The sequence below is a fragment of the Ictalurus punctatus genome, chromosome 11 (assembly GCF_001660625.3).
Source record: "Ictalurus punctatus breed USDA103 chromosome 11, Coco_2.0, whole genome shotgun sequence".
NCBI classification, from domain to species: Eukaryota; Metazoa; Chordata; class Actinopteri; order Siluriformes; family Ictaluridae; genus Ictalurus; species Ictalurus punctatus.
The window spans coordinates 11,865,852-11,886,324 of record NC_030426.2 but is presented as its reverse complement, the minus strand read 5'-3'; the positions used below and the strand labels follow the sequence as shown (position 1 = coordinate 11,886,324).

The 20,473-nt window shown below is 36.1% G+C and overlaps 1 protein-coding gene across 2 annotated transcripts in view; it reads left to right on the top strand.

Moving 5' to 3' along the window:
• The window catches only part of LOC108271537 (metabotropic glutamate receptor 4), a 154,917-nt gene that overhangs the window by 83,059 nt on the left and 51,385 nt on the right, over positions 1-20,473 (top strand). For both annotated transcript variants that reach the window (XM_017479175.3, XM_017479174.3), the window contains one exon: positions 17,137-17,353. In XM_017479175.3, coding sequence (XP_017334664.1) covers positions 17,137-17,353 — 217 coding nt within the window. The remainder of the gene's footprint in view (positions 1-17,136; positions 17,354-20,473) is intronic.

The window sequence follows — 20,473 nt, the reverse complement described above, 5'->3', positions numbered from 1 at the left end:
AATATATATGATATTTATATTTTTATATTATTATATTTTACTTATTATATATGTATTTATTTAGTATTTTGATTTTAGAAGATTTGTTAAATGTGATGTAAATCTTCCCTTTTCAACCCTGGGCCCTTTCTATAAAACTTAGATACACTATATGGCCACAAGTATATCCAACCAATCACACCCATATGTGTTTGTTGAACTTCCAGTTCTAGATTTAGTCTCCTTTGCGTTTATAGTAATCTCCACTCTTATGGGAAGGCTGTCCATTAGAGTTTGAAAGGTGGCACTGGGGAATTGTGTCCATTCAGCCACAAGACCATTAGTAAGGCTGGGCACTGATGATGGGTGAAGAGGCCTGACATGCATGTTTCAATTTATCCCAAAGGTGTTCAGTGGGGTTGAGGTCAGGGATTTGTGCAGGCCACTCAAGTTCTTCCACCCCAACTTTGGCAAACCATGTTTTTATGGACTTTGCTTTGTGTACAGGGGCATTGTCATACTGGAACAGGTTTGGGCCCCTTAGTTCCAGTGAGGGGAAACTGTAATGCTAGAGCATACAAAAACATTTTAGACAATGATGTGATTCCAACTTTGTGGTAACAGTTTGGGGAAGAACCACATATCGGTGTGAAGTTCAGGTGTCCATCTACTTTTGGCCATATAGTGTAAAATGCTAAGTGGTTAATAGTAGAATAGGAGATGGTGGCCTTTGCTTTATGATTTAGGCCTATATGAATTGTGTTTATTGTATTTAATTCTTATAGAATTGCCATGGAAGTATGTGATTAGTAAATTATATAGGCTTTCAAAAATGAATGATGTTTTTTGTTATGATTTTTTTCATTATTCAGCACAAAAAAATAAGTAGACATAACTGTAGTTCATGGCTAGACCTCATAACCTACATACCAATCAAAACTCAATATCCCCAGCTAAACTCTTATGAGCTGTTCATTTAAGGTTCATGACCACTTTGCTTAAAGTTCCTCCAGGGCAGCGAGCTAATCACTAGCTGATAGAGTGTGCTAAGTTTCATTTCTTGTTACAGTACGTTGTATCACGTCATCCATATCTTGCAGCAGAATAATGTTACTATTAAATCCTACTACTAGTGCAATTTAGGCCTGATTAGTAGAGCATGACTCAAGTAAATGAATATGGCCTGATCAATGCTATCATTACAATGAGGTCTTAGATATCCTGCACAAAATATGTATTTCTTTAAATCTTAATGAATTCAAAGTTTCCCCTGTGCATGTACAGCAAAATCCTTGCTTCTGAAACAGTGTTTTAGCTGATTTCTGACAGAGAGCAATAGAGAGAGAGAGAGAGAGAGAGAGAGAGAGAGAGTGAAGAACAGATACCATGCATTTTGTATTGTTTATTTAGTCATTTATAATGTAATTTTAAAAATTTATGACAAAGAGCCCATTAGAATCAGTAACAAAGTAATGATCATCAGTCTTACAGAAAACATACCAGCTGTGTGCTTAAATTGGACTAGAAGCATAAAGTAAAGATGTAACAGAGTTTCTATTCTGCAGTCATCCAAACCAGTCTATCAATGTCTCTCACACTAAGATAAACTTTTATGTATTTTGAGCAAGTTCTCAAAAATAATCAAATGTGATCTTCCAGTGCTTTCTCTGTACATCAAGTAAAGGCAAAATCATCTCTGGCCCTTTTCACACAGCATAACTCATATTTCAACCACTTCCATATGGCAGATTATACTGACATCAAAATAAGCTCCGTCAAAAACATGGAGATGTTCTCTCATTCTACATTGCAACACTTTCCTGTAACAATGCAGGACTGCAGCACTGGAGTAGCAGGCAGGAGGTATTCTTATTTTACATTTTTACATATTTTCTATCTTACCATTTAGAATTTATTTGACATTTCTAATGTCTTCCTGTTTTGCAAACTACTGTCCTGGGTTGCACTTTGTTTATTGCTGGCTTGAACACATACAGAGCTAAAGCCAGATAAACCCAAATATTATTCTGAAGCACTAAGGCATCCTGGCGTATTTTTTTTCCATTGCACATTTGGAATATTTTTTAGTGCAAGCAGAGATAGCACATAAAGTTTATGGGGCTATGAAATCACAAATAAATCTCTTTACTTTTCTCTGATATTCTATAAACACAATTGTATCGCTCATACCAAAGGTTTGAACATTTCAAGTAACCCTTAGCAAATACTCACGCAAAATAATATTTTAGTAATTAAACCCTGAAAATAATCCCATTATAAAGCAACTGCAAGGATGTATTGCTCATATTCGAATTTTAATTAAAATTTTATTTCTCTCTCTCTCTCTCTCTCTCTCTCTCTCTCTCTCACACACACACACACACACACACACACACTGTCATGTAATCAAAGAAGGAACTCTGAACTACAGTTCCCAGCAGCCACTGCATCACAATCACATGACCACCTGCATCTGAATCACGTTCCTGTTAACGAGCACGCCTGTATATAGCCACAGTTTGCACTGCATTCTTTGTCTTGCTTTTGTCTTTCTTTGCCCTTTGTCCCTGTTGCTGTGTTTTGATATTTGGTTTATGTTTAGTCTTTGCCATAGTGTCTTTTTGTATTTTGTTTGGTTCTTTATTAAACTGAAAATTCTGCACTTGCATCCATCTCTACCTTTAAATTGTGACACATACACCAAACCATGCACGGTATGATGTGTAGTGAAATGCTTTTTATGTCTGTCCATAATAAAAAATAGAATTTACATAGACCAGAATTTACTTGTATACAGTTAGAAAAATGAAAAGTTTTTAAAAACTATAAAAAATTATAATGTAGGACATAAAGATAAGTGGCAGCAACAGTTGGACCGTAATTGGTATAAATGGCAGTTAGCTGCTCCTACAATGTAACTATACAACACAGATCAACAGGATGATGATTTACAAGATTATGATTGATGATCTATGAGTTTTATGCTAGAGTCTGAATATACAGATGAGAAGTTGAGAGAGCTGGACAGACTAAAGTATTAAAGAGCTGCTGCGCATTAGGTAGAGATGAATTCCCAATGTCACCGCTATCTGCAGACCCACAAACAGTATTGTAGGTAATGTAAGAAACCATTAGCCAAAGTGAAAATAGACAACTTGTTTAACGAAAGAAGTTTAAACCAAAAAAGTCAATTCAGAATTTAATTTAATAATAAATCTTTTGAACAGTTGAAATTCACATCGATTATAAATATTGATATGCAGGTCATTCAGGGTGGATTTCTTTCTTTAACTACATGTTAGATTAGTACATTAGTGTATTATCAAATAGCACATTGATTCCTGCAGCGTGATAAGTCTTACATCTTACACTTCCTAATTAAAATTCATATGTACTGGTTATCAACCAGGATACAAAAAAATTTCATAAATAAATAAATAAATAAAACTTCAAAGTGAGGTAACCCAGTGTGACAGCTTTCATATTAACATGAGAAGAAACAGGAACAATCTGCCCATGAGCTGTTCTAATCAGGCTTGAAAGATTAATTTGTGATCAGGACTTGAATGAGTATGCATGTTCCTATGGTATTTATACAGATAATCGTGATTTGCTCCATCTTGGTGATCAGTTGCAGAGACTATTAAAAAAAGAAAAATGAATTGCCTATATGCAACTATTGCAACATATTTTTCTGCATTTATTTTTAAATGATCAACTGTTCACTCATCTATTCAGCTAATGTGCATTCAGCAATTAGTGTACTCTACACTAATTGCTCTAATCAAAATGGTGAGAACTACAAATTTAAATAGCTTGCTGTTAGAGGCTAACCAAACTGAAAAGCATTTTATCTCACTTTCAGCTAGGTGTGTGTGTGTGTGTGTGTGTGTGTGTGTGTGTGAGTGAGAGAGTGAGACAGAGAGAGAAAGAGATATGCACAGTTTTTGAATCTATGAAAGATAGAGAATAAGAATGCACAGAGAATGACTAAGTGTACTCTCTCTGACACTGTGTTAATACATGTCAGGTGGAGTGTTAAGTGGAGGCTTCTAGGCCCTCAGCTGAATTGTGAACTGTCAGTCTCTGAATAACACTGATGACCTCTTTCCTGATGAAGGAAATAGCAGTGAGAGATCTGACTCTTCAGCTTGCACCCTCTAAACTGATACAGTCCATTTCACTATCTCAGAAAACAACTGGTGGGCAATAAATCAAACTGGAGTGATTTTGTTTTGCAAATATTTTGCTCTTCTGGTGCACTTGACATTTACAGCAACTGCATTATGAAAATTGACACTGGCAGAGACTGAAAATCCAATACAAATGTTAATTACTGGTTTATACAATAAGACAGCAATCTCAAAACACTTTAGTAGAACATATCAAACTATGTGAAATTCTTGAAAAGGAAAAGCTTATATTATACAGTATTTTAGCTGGAAGCTAGTTGACTGTCATAGAGTCTGTCATCAGTTCAAAAAAATTTTCTTCTGTAAACACTACACAACATTTTATCCTTGTCCTCCTTTCAGAATGATAGAAAAGTTGTCCTCTTCATCAGAAAAAGACTCCAATAGTAAATATTTTGTATCAGACTTTGGTCTAACCATCCTAAACACATATTTATTTTTATGCTGTTGACTTATATACGCAGTGTTCATTATTTATTGCCTGACAATTGTTCAGTGGAATCATATTTCATTTGTAGTTTTTCAAATTGCCTTAAAAAAAAAAAAAAAAAAAAAAAAAAAAAAAAAGATTTTTAAACATTATTATTTGACAGAGCAACCAATTAATACCCACCATTCAAGCTATTAATTCCCTATCTGGAATGGTTCACTGATAAATCGATGGTGCACTGAAGATGAGCTGGAGCCTCAACCTAATCACTATAATTATGCAGGTGGCATTTCCCTTGCCAGTATTTTACCCACAGCAGCCACTGAAAGAACAAAAAGACAACTTTGAATAATTAATGCTTCTTGTAAGCATCTATTATTCAACCCTCTCTTCATTAAGCGTCCGAGGATGCTACAAGCCAAGCATCATTGAGAAATTGTCTATAATTCAATTTCATTAAAAAAAAAAGAATTCCATAAAATGTCTTTTTTCTATGAATGCGCTTTTATTTATTTTTTTCAGTTCAACTGTGAAGCCTAATATATTATCTATCGGATTAGCCTATGTTAGTCTAACATTATTTGTTGTTGTGTAATATGAAATGAAGATGAATATTGGATTGAAATATTATTAATCAAACAACATTTTGCTTTGTGAGGCTGTGTGAATTTTCCAGGCTACTGTATTCCAGTGGGATCCCATTAAACTATCACATGAAATGAAGCTTTCCTCACCATCCATCACAAGCCTCTCAATTTAGTCTTTGTAGGCAGTTCTGAGTGTTGATTAGCACATAGTTGTTGATGAGAACAGACTTGCCATGCTTCGATTGCATTTTTGTAAAACAAAGGAATAAAGGGAAGCATTTCGATTGGGTCACATTATCATCTCACACCTCCAGGTTTCCCAGTTCCATACTCTCCTTGGGTTATTGCCTGTGTGTTTCACATATTCTCCTCATGTTTGCATGGGTTTTCTCTGGGTTCTCCAGTCACCTCCTATCAAAAACATGCTGGTAGCTGAACTGGCTACTCTATATTGCCCCTAGGTTTGAAGGAGTGTATAAATGTATGTATGTGAATTTTTCCCTGCAATGGACTGGCAACCCATCCAGGCTGTATTACTGCTTCAAACATACTGTTCCCATGATAATTCTGCCGTGACCCTGACCAGGATAAAGTGATCACTGAAGATGAATGAATTAATAAATTAATTCCCATTAGTCCAGGATTTGAAACACACCTTCACCCAGAACAGATTTTTACAGATTACTTTAGCCCATTATAAACATTAGGGTCCAATATCATGGACTGTATTTATGATCCTGATTCTGGGCTAATACAGTCAATCTAATGTGTGCACTCCAAGGATGACTTCATTCATATTTATATTGCAAATAACAGCTCTCAGTAACAGCTGCTCCAGGACTCATCAAGCTATCACATGCTTCTTCTGCCAAGTACAGACTATTAGCTGTCTTACACAAATCAATAGCTAGAGCCAATATCAGACTAGCCATCTGGAGCACCAGTAAAAATCCCCATAGGCTTGTCTACGAGCTGGTGGTGGCCCTACAGATAAAGAGACACACATAGAGAGAGACAAACATAGAACTGCATCCCAGTTTCACACGCACGCAGCCAAAGTAGGACTGGGCGGAAATGTTCAGCAGTGGGTAAAAATACACTGCTTTGTAATTTAGTGTACTTTCTCTTGCTATAAGATATTTATCTTTTGGATGGAAAAGGTAAAAGAAAAGAGAGGAAAACAAACAAATATGACCAAAGCATCATGATAAGAATATCAGTCAACATGAATGTGCTTGTGATTAAAGTTTCAGTTTATCAGGTCCAGATAATAACAATGCAGCTGGAGGTGATGAGTTGTGATGCTTTTCTTTAACTGTGGCTTTCTCAGCTTTTGTTGTAGTAGTATTACTAAAGAGAGGAGAATAAATGGCCATTTCCTCCTATCTGCGAATTCTTACAGAACAGCTAAACATCAATTAATTAGTGCAAGAGTAATGTTAATTTATAAAATTATTAAAAATGTACTTGTGCTTGTGAAATTACAAGTTTAAAATTACCATAGACTCTGAGGGTATTTAGGTATAGGGACATCCAGTAGATGTTCAGTCATATATGAAAAGTGAAGTAAACAGATATGCTACTATTCTTTGCACAAATCTATTCCTATGCATATTGCAAATAGTTACATCAATATTTGCCCAATGAATAAAGTATTTGTGGAATATGAAAATGGGACAGACTCAGTGAGAGCAGCATTTAAATACTTTAAATGCACACATACAAATTACATTCATTTGCTCATAAAGGCAGTGAAATGAATACCCACTTAGGAGCATATTTATTATGGGAATGCCCTATTATCTCTCATTTATTTTTGGCACGATTTTCCTATTTATTTAACCTATTGCCAGCTAGTTTATTTTGCATTTATTAATTTTAATGGGATTATGTCAGTATAGACAAGAAAAAGTCTCACTCTGGTGTTGGCTTTAGCTGACTGATTGGTGGCCTCAAGGATGCTGTAGTGATAATGTCCAAACCCTTCTGATCCTGACACTCGATAAGCTACTCTCCTGCGAGGTATCTCACAGGAGTTCTGCTGTTTGGAGCAGATAATGAACCAGCAAATACTTCCCTTCCCCTTCCTAACCCACACATACTGCTGCTGATCACTAGTCTGACCTTAAAGATTTCTCATTTATCACATTCACAGTATAAGCCCAGTTTTATTCAGGCAGTGCCAGAAGTAAGACTCACCAAAGTGGGGCATGGAAGTAGCTCTTCCTTCATAAAAGGTGCTGTTTATTATAACCAGTACTTTACGTAAGGGTAGTGCCTATAACTAAGGATGTCAACATAAGCCCTTTTATAAGCTTACATAAATATTTATAAGGGGCTATTCCAACAAGTGTCAGCTGAAATAGATTCCTTTCATCAATATTTATGTCAAACATACATAACATGTGACAGGTGAAAGATTTATGTTGCCATTAGGGTGTATTATAACCACATGTTAGTCCCCTCCAAAAGTATTGGAATGGCAAGGCCAATTATTAAATTTTTTGCTATACACTGAATACATTTGGGCTTAAGAGCAAAAGATGAATATGAGATGATAGACCATAATTTCAGCTTTAATTTCCTGATATTTACTTCTAGATGAGTAAACAACTTAAAACCTTTTGTGGTAGACCGCACAATTTTTAGGTGAGCAAAAGTAATGGAACAGATTACAGTCCATCCAACCATTTTCTATATTCTTATCCTACTGGGTCACGGGGAACCTGGAGCCTATCCCAGGGAGAATGGGGCACAAGGCAGGGTACACCCTAGACAGGGTGCCAGTCCATTGCAGGGCACAATCACATTGGCGGAAGTCAAAACCCCAACCCTGTAGGTGTGAGGCGAACATGCTTACCACTAAGCCACAGTGCGCCCTGGAGCAGATAGTCTTAAAGTAATTTAAAGTAAATAACATTTAATATTTGGTTGCATATCCTTGCTTGCAATAACTGTATCAAACCTATTGATCCACTGACATCACCAAACTGTTGCATTTTTCTTTTGTGTTGCGTTTCCAGGCTTGTGCTACAGCTTTTTTCAGTTGTTGTTTGTTTCTCCCTTCAGTCTCATCTTCAGGAGGTGAAATGCATGCTCAACTGGGTTAAGGTCTGGTAATTGACTTGGCCAGTCTAAAACCTTCCACTTTCCCCCTCTGATGAAGTCCTTTGTTGTGTTGGCAGTGCTTTTTGGTGGTCTTGATGCATGAAGTTCCTCCAAATTAGATTGGATGCATTTCTCTGTAAATTGGAAGACAGATTGTTCCTGTATACTTCTATATTATTTCTGCTGTTACCGAGTTGCATCTTCAATAAAAATTAGTGAGCCTGTTCCAGAAGCAGCCATGCAAGCCCAAGCCATGACACTACCACTGACACTACCACCACTGTGCTTGACTGATGAGCTTTTATGTTTCGGACCACAAGCGCCTCCTTTCCTTCTCCACACTTTTGCCTTTCCATCACCTTGAGGTTAATTTTGGTTTCAGAACTTTTGTGGCTCATCTCTGTATTTCTTTGTGAATTCTAGTCTGGCCTTCCAATTCTTAATGCTGCTGAGTTTGTTTGCATCTTGTGGTTTCGCCTCTATATTTCTGCACTTAAGGCCTTCCTCACATGGTGGATTGTTACACAGGTACCTTCACCCCTGCCCTGGGAAGGTTGTTGGTGATGTCAGTAACTGTTATTTTTGGGGTTTTCTTTACAGCTTTCTTCACTGCCAACTGTTGTTGTTTTCCTTGGCCAACCTGTTCCATGTCTGATTGTTCAGTACACCAGTGGTTTCTGTCTTTTTCAGGACATTCCAAATTGTTGTATTGGCTATGCCCAAAGCTTGTGCAACGGCTCTGATAGAGTTTCCCTCTTTTCTCAGCTTCAAAATGGCTTGCTTTTTTCTCATAGATAACTCTCTGGTCTTTATGTCGGTTTATACTTTTTAACAACAAATACAGTTTTCACAGTTGACACCTTTGGCTCAAACCCAGAGTAGACATTCAGAGCAAGAAACACCTATCAGTTACATATTCCAATATTTTTGATCACGTTAAAAAATGGATGGGTTCAAGCAAAAGGTGCCATGTTCTATGGTATATAACACATCTAGATGTAAATGTGAGGAAATGAAATCTGCTATTCTGATATGTTGTCTCATATTCATCTTTTGATCCCAAACCCAAATGTGTTCAATATATAGTGAATACAATAGAATTGACCATGCTGTTCCATTACAAAGGACTGTATGTCTGATGTTAGAGTATCTTGACAACTGAATTTGTAGCTCAGTGTACCTCTGGTATGTCACATAATGGTAATTATGGGACATTGCTTGTCAAGTAGGGTTAATTGGAAAATTAAAAAGATCTGAGATCCTCTGCAATATTTCGTGAACTTAACACTTTGTTTTAACATTGACCTTCTGTAAAGCCCTGCTGTATATCATTATGACTGAGACATTTTCTCTGGCCCTTAAGTAAAGTGAGTTTTTTCCCCCTGCTTATACATTTTCCTGAATTATTGAATAATTAGGGAAATGCCATGATACTATAAAGACAGCATGCCATTAAGTTAAATGAGTTTAATTTTACTGTTTATAAGATTTTTCAAGACATTTTTCAAGACATTCTAAAGTGAGACCTATGAAGACATTACCCGTGTCATTTAGTCCAATAGTAAAACCACGCATACCACGTACAAACCCCCTACAGTGATGCCTAAGAATAACATTTCCACTAATTATACACTGATTTAATTACTATGATATGTAAATAAAAATGCTTTTTCACGTGAGAGTACATAATGACCCTGTCCCATTAATGAAAGCCTTTCTTTAAAATATAATTTACATATTCATTCAATTAAGTGTACTACATTTAGCTTCTGTACGTATAGGTATTTATTGTATACATTAACAGTTTGATTAACTCCAAGATAAAATGAGTGAGCAGAGGTTGAAGCTTGTCTCATGTTATTGCTCTTGAAATGGAGCACCACATTAAAACTGTTAATGTAAGGCCTTTTGTGCCCAGGGGCAGCTATTTCCCCAGTTACTTTATTATATTTGCCATTGTTCGGTCAAGCCCTTGGGAACCTTTTTGAATAAGAGTCAAATATTTTGATTCACTTGAAAGTGCACATTCACAAAGCTGTATGCAGTTGAAGGCTGCAATGAGGACAGCATGACTGCAAATACACTAGAGGTACTGAATGAGATAAATGCCACTTCCAGCGTGCAATGCAAAGCTTCAAAGGTCAAATCTGAGCATTGAGTATATTATCAAAGCACCAATGCATACTATAAGACTGTATTATATCTGTTTCTCTCTGAGAAATAATCTCTGCTTTATGAATAACCAGACTGATTCACAAAGATGCTTTGGTTATGGAGCACATCGTCTAACACGTCATATGTATGAATGTGTAGAAAACATGTTAATGGCATATCATAAATGTCTTTTAACTACTAGTATGGTTCCCTAAATTGGTATTTTGTAAAATGAATCCCTAGCAAGCAGCCCAATTTTTGTATCACCTAAACAATTCATTTGGTGACGACCTAAATGGTGAGAGCCTGCCACTTTCACTTTCTGTCAGTCATCGTGTGCAGCTCTGTCGTTATGCTGGCAGATCAATTTCATTGCTTCACAGCTTGAAGTCAGACACCTTTAGTGTCTGAATGTCTCTGTGGATGTCAGGAAGGTTCATCAGTAATAAGAATGTCCTCATTAGACTATGCAGTGTGCCTTTATAGCCAGTGTGGTACGTTTTTGATGGACATTTCTCAGCAGTGGCCTTCTAACGACGACCAAGGATTGCATGCTTCTCTTGAAGGCTTAGCTTGGCAAAATAGTCACAGTTCCATTTTTGTCATTTTTGCCAATCTAACCTTCTCAGACCTTGTCAGTGCTGACTGTCATGAAGCAGGCATTTGGATGTAAGTGCAGGTTTTCTGGTTTTGTTAAAACCAATATGCTAGGCAATACTCAGAAACTTAAGCCAGACAAGTGGTCAGGTAATTGGCAAACAGGAATAAACTAGAGAAGACTATTAGTGCAAGAGAAACACTAATTAAAACAAGCAGATAAGAAAGGCTTGGACTCATCACACACAGTGCTGGAGACTTTGCAATGTAACACTGCAAGTTCAGGTTATTTCAAGGAAGCAGTGTGATTGCAAACAGGCGAGTGTCATTAGTGGTCAGGTGAGTATGAGTGGGGATACTAGCTGGACTGAAGATCATGTGATGAGATTGTGAGCTGAGGATAATTAAGCAATATTGCACAAGCAAGAGTGCGGTTATACTGAATGTCTGGCATGGCTGTGATTTGGTCATAGTGGGCATGTGCTGTAGCTAATCACAGTCATGCCAATATTCAATATAACTGCACTATTGCAAGTGTGATATTGCTTCTGAGTACTGAGTAATTGATATTTCAGACACAGTCTGGCCAAATATTCTGTTTAATTTTGCTCCATTAACAGATCCCAAAGAAGCCACACTCACTTTATAGCACATTCCATTCCATTTCAATCTAATGAGCTTTCATATTTTAAGTCAAAGGTTATATTCATGTAAAATATATCATTTGTCATGCCACTAACACTACTGTAGTAACCACTTTGAACTAGAAAGTGGAATATTATGTGGAATTTACAGTGCCCTTCACTAATATTGGCACCCTTGGTAAATATGAGCAAAGAAGGCCGACGCTCTACTAAGTACTACAGATGCGTGCCATAAAGGGGTTGAATAATTTCGAGACTGGAGAAGTCATTATAAGTTGTATTTTCAGTTGAATTTGCTTAAACCACTTGAAGCATTCATTGTGTTGAACTATTTCAATTGCTTTTGTTTGATTTGGTCATTGCAAACAGCTGAAAGTCTGTAAATTTTGACAGAAAACCTGATTTGCAATGGGGGTTGAATAATTTTGATTGCAACTGTAGGTGACTTTGGATAGTAGTTTTAGAGACTTTCTCACCCCAACATGCAATTAACTTCTGCAATTCTCCATCTGTGATCCTTGGAGATTTTTTGGTCACTTGAACAATCCTCTTCACAGTGCATTGAGACAATATAGACACATGTCCAATTCCTGGTTGATTTCCAGTTGACTTGGTACTTCTTAATTATTGCTCTGATGGTGGAAATGGGCATTTTCAATCCTTTTGCTCTTTTCTTATAGCCACTTCCAATTTTGTGAAGCTCAGCAACATTTTGCCACACATCACAGCTATATTCCTTGGTCTTACCCATTAGTGTAGTGGAACTAGATCATGTATAATTGGTGTTTTTAACTTCACAAGTTAGAGGGACTGATGTGACATACAGTATACTGCAATCATATTTTTACCTGACTAACAGCAATATGAAGATCTTATGGGATTCTATTTATACTTGGGATTGGGAATGTACAGTATGATTTTGTTTTGCTCATTGGCCAGCATATGAAATTTAAATAAAATTGGTTTATTGAATTGGATTATGATGGTGGTGGGTAACCCTGCTCAACAGACAGCTGTTGTGGCACGGCACAGGATAATTTTTGACATTCAATTTTCTCTGCTCATCCATTTGTTGTGCCACTTAGCCTGACACTGACAGATTGAAAATTGGACCTCCTATCAGAGTAAACAACAACAATTGAGCAACACCTCTATAGGGAGGGATATATTTTTTTCAGATTAGTTAATACCCTGTCTGCCCTGGGTATGCAAACTGTCAAAAAGACTTAATGCTGAACAGGGGTTTACAGTGATGAAAAAAGAAATAAATCCTACCATGTGTCTAAATTCATCCACATTTTACATGATCAAATTTGGTTTATGGAAACAGATATTGAACTTCCTACAGATGTAAAGATAGATACTTTAAGGGTGGAGAGCAAATGAGTCACATGGTGCACTCATCACATATATTTATGCAAACTTATTCATGCTTAGTGCCAAATGTATTCACATGTAGAGACATTTACTTCAGATAGACACTGCTATGATTAGATGCCTTCCTCTGCACCAGCTGTCCAAGCAATCCTATTTTGAATCTTAAAATAGATGCACATCTAAAGCATGACAACAGTAGTAACCTTTAGCATCTCTGTTAAGCACTCCTCTGAGGTCGGAAAACAAAGAAGGAAAGTTCAAAGCTATTTCATTTGTTTTCCTGCATAGCTGGTTTCATGAAATGTACCATCGATTAAAAATACTATATGTTAAAAAGTACACTAAGGGTGTTTACAACCATATGTGTTATATATATATATATATATATAATGTGTGTGTGTGTATGTATGTGTGTATATATATATATATATATATATATATATATATATATATATATATATATATATATATATTAAAAATAGCTAAACAGATTTGCTCTTAAGATCTGAATCTGCATCATTGTATTTTGATATTGTTACTGCTATAACAATGGCATCATGCTCTTAGAGAATATATGTCACGAAAAGGTGGTTGAGCTGGATGCAATTGCAGATAAGAGCTTTATTAAAGAGAGGCAGGAAGACAAATCCAAAATGTGAATCAATAGCGTGGTCAAAACAGGCAAAAGGTCAGTCGATCGGCAAACAGGCATAAACTAGGCTAAACAAGAATCAAGGAACGAGATCGGGATCAGGATCAAAACTATGACACAAAACACAAGGACCAAAGCTTGGCACGGTGATAACACTCAATACTTCGCGAAGTACAATGAGATATAAGGGGCTTAAATGACGAATGTAATCAAGGGAGAACACAAAACAGCCGAGTCTAATGATGACACATACAGGAAACAACCAATGGCAATACAGGGGTAGAGATAGGACAAAAACCATAACAAAACACACGTGTCAAAAGTAAACAAAGTCAATGTGTCTGAAACCCAGAAGCGTGCGCTCGCGCTTTGAGCTTCAGAGCACACTGCGTGCTCCAGCGCTTACCGAGAGGGGAAATCATGACAATATAACCATAAAACTTCGGAATTACTAGACCAAACAAAATGAGCAAAAAGTAGAACATAACTGTCCTGTAAGAAAAAAATTATAAAAACCTGTGGCAAAATTATTCATGCCCTAAAATATTAGTCCTTGATTTTTTTTTTAAATATTAGTAGTCCTTGATTTTTTTTTTCTTTTTAAAATTATTGTCAGCCCCATGGAACTAATATAAGTTTTTAAAAAATGAGTTTACACAGATGCAAAATACCTTTTTCTTCCATCACCTTGGGGAAAACCAGCAAGTTTCCAACAGAAAAGATACAAATAGCTGTTGACCAGCACAGGTCAGGAAGATGGAGAGAAAGGCAAAGGACATAAAGGGTACAGCTGCAGTATTGCACAGATTATTAAGTCTCAAAATCACCCTCAGTGCCTCTATAACAACAAGCTGATTGAAACGATTGTGAGAAACAACTGAGATCAACAAAATGCAAAATGAGCTCTTTAGCAGGAATTATTGGAACTACAATTAGAGTTGTTGTGCTGTGGTCAGTGTTGAGTAAGTTACTCAAAAAAATGTAAACCACTACAGATTACTAATTACTACGTTAAAATTGTAATCTGATTACATTACTGATTACTTCATGTAAAATGTAATCAGATTACTAATTACTTTATTATCACATTACTCTCAAAACCTATCAACCTACAGAAATACACTACAAAGTGAAACTCAGTCCTTTCTGTAATTTTGCGTCAATGTATGACATGATCAGAAAATGCTGGATTTATCATAAAACCTGCCTGGGTGTTGTCACTGTTTGTAGGACTACCAGACGGATAAAATATAAAACTTTTCTAACTAGGCTAGTTTGGTGTCACTAGCCAAGGGGAGGCACAACTAAGCTATCATAGTATGGGTTGAGCTGCTACAGTGCCATGCAAAGTACATTATCTTTCCTTATGCTCTGCTCATATCATGTTCACATAAACTAGAACTCGTATAGACATTTACACACCTTGTAGCATCAGAGGATGTTAGTGTTTCAGTTTCTCCTTTACTGGTTAAAAAGAAATCCATTTTTCCTCACATTTTTCCACGTTAGCAGAATTGAGAGCTGTCAGCCAATAAGACACGAGTGTTTCCACGTATTTTCCTTTAAACCCTGTCTGATTGGTCTCGTCTCCATTCACTGAAGATACAAAATTATAGGCGGACTTCTTTTACTGACGTTCAGTTACATAGGAACAAACGGAATAAGAGACGGCTCCAAGTGGAGAATAATTCGGGGCTAAAGAAAAAATCTTTTGGCAAAACATGATTTATTTTAAAAATGCATTTTACTTAATATTGTTTTCTTAGCAATAAATTTGTAATGCAAGTAACGTAATTTTATTGACATGAGTAATCAAATTACATAAATTTAAAATGTTATGTGTTACATTACTGCATTATCAGAAAAAGTAAATTAATCACACACAACTCTGATTGTGGTATGATGAGATCAAAAAGAACACTCAAAATGTTTCATGAAAAAAATGGCTGTATACAAGCACCTGATACCAAATGTAAAATTTGGTTTTGGGTTATTGATGTTTTAAGGATTTTTACAGCTAGACAGTTCTGCTACATCTAGATGTTCTTATGAACATTGATGGCATCATTAATTTCACTAAGTACCTATTTCAGTGAAAAAACCTGGCCATTAATGGATCTTTCAACAAAATAATTTTATTCATGCTGAAATGTACTTCAGTGGATTTGGATTCTATTCCAAATTAAATGGATTCTAGTCCACTTTAATTAGTCAAGAATTACTTCTTTATTAATTTTATGAAAAACTTAATTAATTTTTTTCTTTAGTGTGCGCCAATAAAACAAAAAACTGTTTCTAATTTTCATTGCAAAATGAAAAATGTTTGCAACATACACAGACCTTATATGGTAATGAAGATATTTGTTTTGTTTACCTAGGCAGTATCTAATGCAGCATTGGCTAATTATTGTATAGAAGAAATATTTGATTTTTATAGTCTAGGAATAGTACCACCGTATTTGAGCCAATAGATGTCAGTGAGGCTTTAGTTGGGTATGAATTTACCATCAATATCAGACTCAAACCCACTGGACTGATCTAACGCCTAGCCTAGTTTGGAGATGCTGCTCTTGTTAATATACAGTATAGGTGGTAAGGAGATTAGTGAATGTTGCTTGGGTAATATTAGAAATAGATAAAATCGGATAGTAAATGATAAATAAATGAATATCAGAATTATTTTAACTGAATTAATTTATTATTACTGTTTGAAAAGCCTTTTGAACTTACTAATACACTAGTTTTTCAGTTATATTTTCAACTGATTAAATAGCCTTTTAATGGCATCTGTTGTTTGGGGGATTTCATAAAAAACACCTCAATATTGTGGAGATGGAGAGGAAGGAAGCAGTGCTGTCTGTAATAGATTGGTCTGACCAGTAATCCAACCTTAATACCATCAATCTGTTCTGAGAGAAGTTGGATTGAAAGGTTCAGGAGAGGTGCCCAGCCACCTCCACAAAGCTTTCTAAAGTTCTGCAAGTGTCACGGTAGAGCATCTCAGTTATAGCTGCTTAGGGAGTTTGATAGTTATACTGCTCTTTGGTTATTGTCACTAATATTTACACTGTAAATATTACATATAAATTTTACAGTGTCATATTGTTCTTCTTAAAATAACCCAAGTAGTGTTTAATATGCTGTGTCAAAGAAAGTGCAAAATGAAAAAATATATATTTAGACAATCTCATTCTCAGACATTTGAAGAACATTACAGGTTTTGTAGTTGGATAATAAATATTAATAAAAAAACAACAACACTGTATTAATTGTTCAGTTTGAAAGAGTGTGTGGTACAGGACTGTGTGGTTTTTGTCATGAAGGTGTGCGGTAAAGTCAGAGGTGACAATAGATTTAGCAAGGTTTTTTAGGGGGAATTGTGTATTTAAAACTCAATGTTTTGTGTCCCTCCCAGATCCCCCAGGTGAGCTATGCATCCACGGCACCAGAGTTGAGTGACAACACACGCTATGACTTCTTCTCTCGAGTTGTTCCTCCAGACACTTACCAGGCCCAGGCTATAGTGGACATAGTGCGCCACATGGGCTGGAACTATGTGGCCACTGTTGCCTCAGAAGGAAATTATGGAGAAAGTGGAGTGGATGCCTTTATCCAGAAGACCCGTGATGATGGTGAGAAAATGACTGCTACATTAGACCAATGCGTATCTCTTTAATTACAAAGAATAAACAGCATGTACATAATGAAAGGAAATCTTTCCCAGGCTTGGTTGGAGTACAGTTCATTCTTACATTAGATGTGTCAGAAGATTAGAAGTACAATTTCTAAATCATTTGCTTGGTAATTAATATAGTGGGATATAATATTCTCACACTCTCACACACATTTCAAATATTGCTCATACACCTGCTATTGAGGATGATGTCGATTAAACTAGTTTGTTGTCATAACAATTGAGACATGTTGTTTGTAACAAAAATAAAAGCTTTTTCTTTTAAATAAAAGTTTTAAGTTACCAGTTTTGCCAGTAATAACCTTTATCTATATGGGATGTTGAGACCAGGGTTGGGAGGGTTACTTTAAAAATGTATTCCGTTACAGTTACAAATTACTTCATAAAAAATGTAATCAGTGACATAAAGTATCACAATATGAAAGCAATGTAATCTGATTACTTTTGGATTCCTTCAAGGTCACTTATGCAAATAAAGTAAAGAGAAAAGCAATATGATCTAAATTACTTTTACTCCAGCTTATTTTAGCAATCAAAACATGTTCAATGTTTAGATTTGTTTTTAATAAAATAAATAAATAAAAGATCACTGTCTTTGAAGCGGGTAACATTACATCACAAAATTTAGGGTGACCATATTGTGGTTTTCCAAAAAGAGGACACTTGTTTTTTTGGGGGTGAGTGTGGGGGGCTTAATAGCGTTCAAAACGGTGTTACTGTGCATGCAGACTTTAATACACTGAAAAAGACACACTATTAGCATCACATAAATATATATAAATAAAATTGGTTTCACTCTGTCCACATTTGACATTTTTTCCTACATTCTTTTGTCCATGTCCATGGAATAAAATAAAATATCAGATGCCATGAGTGTACCTTCTGCTATCATTCACACATGTAAATGGCCAAGTAATATGAAGCAATGTGATAATATCAAATAAAAAATGACCTTATATGGCCATGGACATTGTTTCGATTCAGGACAGCTGTCATTTGCTGTGACGCAGTGCACAACAGCGCTTCACCTTCGTGCATTCTCTGAGAGTAGGCTAATGGTTGAGACAGGAATTTGGCCAATAGTTGCTACAAGCCTTTTATCATCGAACAATTGATGTGCGAGAAGGCGGGAATTACAGAGAGGGGTTAAAGCAATGCAAACATGCGCAGACATGTTGCAGTATTGCACCATAAGCACATCATAATGAAACTAAAGCCAAATCCCCAACATTTTCTCAAATTTATATGCTTTTTTAAGGTCCGAAAAAGAGGACGTCTGGGGGAAAAAGAGGATGTATGGTCACTCTAACAATAGCATGTCACAGAACAATTTGTGTTCATTTCTACCAAATAAATTGCTCAAAATTTAATTGCGCATGCACCAGGTTGCTCATGTGAGTCACGACTGGCGAGAGAGAACCAGAACTATAATCAAGCAGCTGTCTATATTGTGTTATGTCAAAAGATTCATTTATTTGGTTTTAAATTAATTTTAATTTAAATTCTGATAGTATTCCCATTTTTTTTACAAAATGTATGTGTAATCTGATTACTTTGTTTTTGACGTAACTGTAACGGATTACAGTTACCAGTTTTTGTATCCTGATTACATAACGCCATTACATGTATTGCGTTACTCCCCAAGCCTGGTTGAAACTGAAAAATTTGTACTACAAAATGCCTGAAGAAAATTGTCTTTTGATGGGAACTTTGTAAAATGTCTAAGCAATACTGCATGCAGTAATGCGTTTGGTTCTGTGCTGTTCCTGCCTAAGGGTATCTCTCCATATCAACATAAATTCATACAGAATATGATTGACAAGGTGGATCCCGCAAAGAAAATGTGGGAAAGCATGAATATGTGGGTTCAATGGCAAGCAATGAAACAGTATCAGTAATCCTACACAACTGAAATAGTAAATTCCAGCCATGACCATTTTACCCATGTTTAATGAAACTAATTTTAAAAGGGTGTCCTAAGTATGTTGTATATTTGAATTTTTATTATATTGTAGTTGCTGTAGAGGGCAATCACATTTTTTGTGACACAGCAAGACCCTATGAACAACTACAGTATGCATTTTATATACTGTTCCGAATATAGTAAATCATTATAAGATACAGTAAATCAGGAACTGAATAAATACTAATAAAAATATAAAGATAATTAATAGAAACATCTAATAGTTGAATGGATACTTAGAAGGTCTTGGTAGAGGTATGTGGTTTTGTCATAAAATCTAAAAAATACCTTTTTACAGAACTTGTGAAAGAATTCCACCTGACCTAAAAAAGAGAGAAAGTACAAAACTCCAAAATAGTTGTACCCGATTGAGATTCCCCAAGGCTGGTTCATCCCTGTTTTCACACACTTGCTTCTCTATAATGCTCCGATTCCTTTGAAGACCTTGATTTGCTGGTAGGTGTGTTTCAGGAGGAGCTAAATATTGCAGACTTTGGTAACTCTGTTGTAACATACCCCACGAGTAATTTGCTGTAGGGAAAAGAAACCCACTTACTGATGTTGACACGCACCAACTGTTCCCACGTTCCCCAGTACAATTTCGCCTCTCTCTGGCCGAGTGGCACCAACAGAGATACTGTTTCTTATCCACGTATTGACATCTTATCTCTCCACAAGGTAATGTGGAGAAGGGAGATACTTGGAACCTTGAATTTCGGCAACAAAAATCATCACCTTAACACCAGGACATTAATGATCTTTCTTCTTTAACCACAAAGCTGAACAGAATGGATAGCAGCAGGCAAAGTCACAGTCAGTGCTTAAGAGTTTGAGAAAATGGTCTACCCACAGTGCTGGAAATGGCCATAGAAACGGCCAACAGTAAGGAATTAATAAATTGCAGGCATAATAACGAGATACCCCGAGTCTCAAGTCACAAAGCTGCTCTGATAACTCTTGGAGAGTGGGTGGCAAATTTGATTTGAATGTGTCAAATCACATTAACCATTGGGAAAAAGTATCCATTTGAAGCAGAGGAAATATTTAAAGACCAAGAAATGAAACTGAGAACGTGAACAGTAACAATATTTTTGA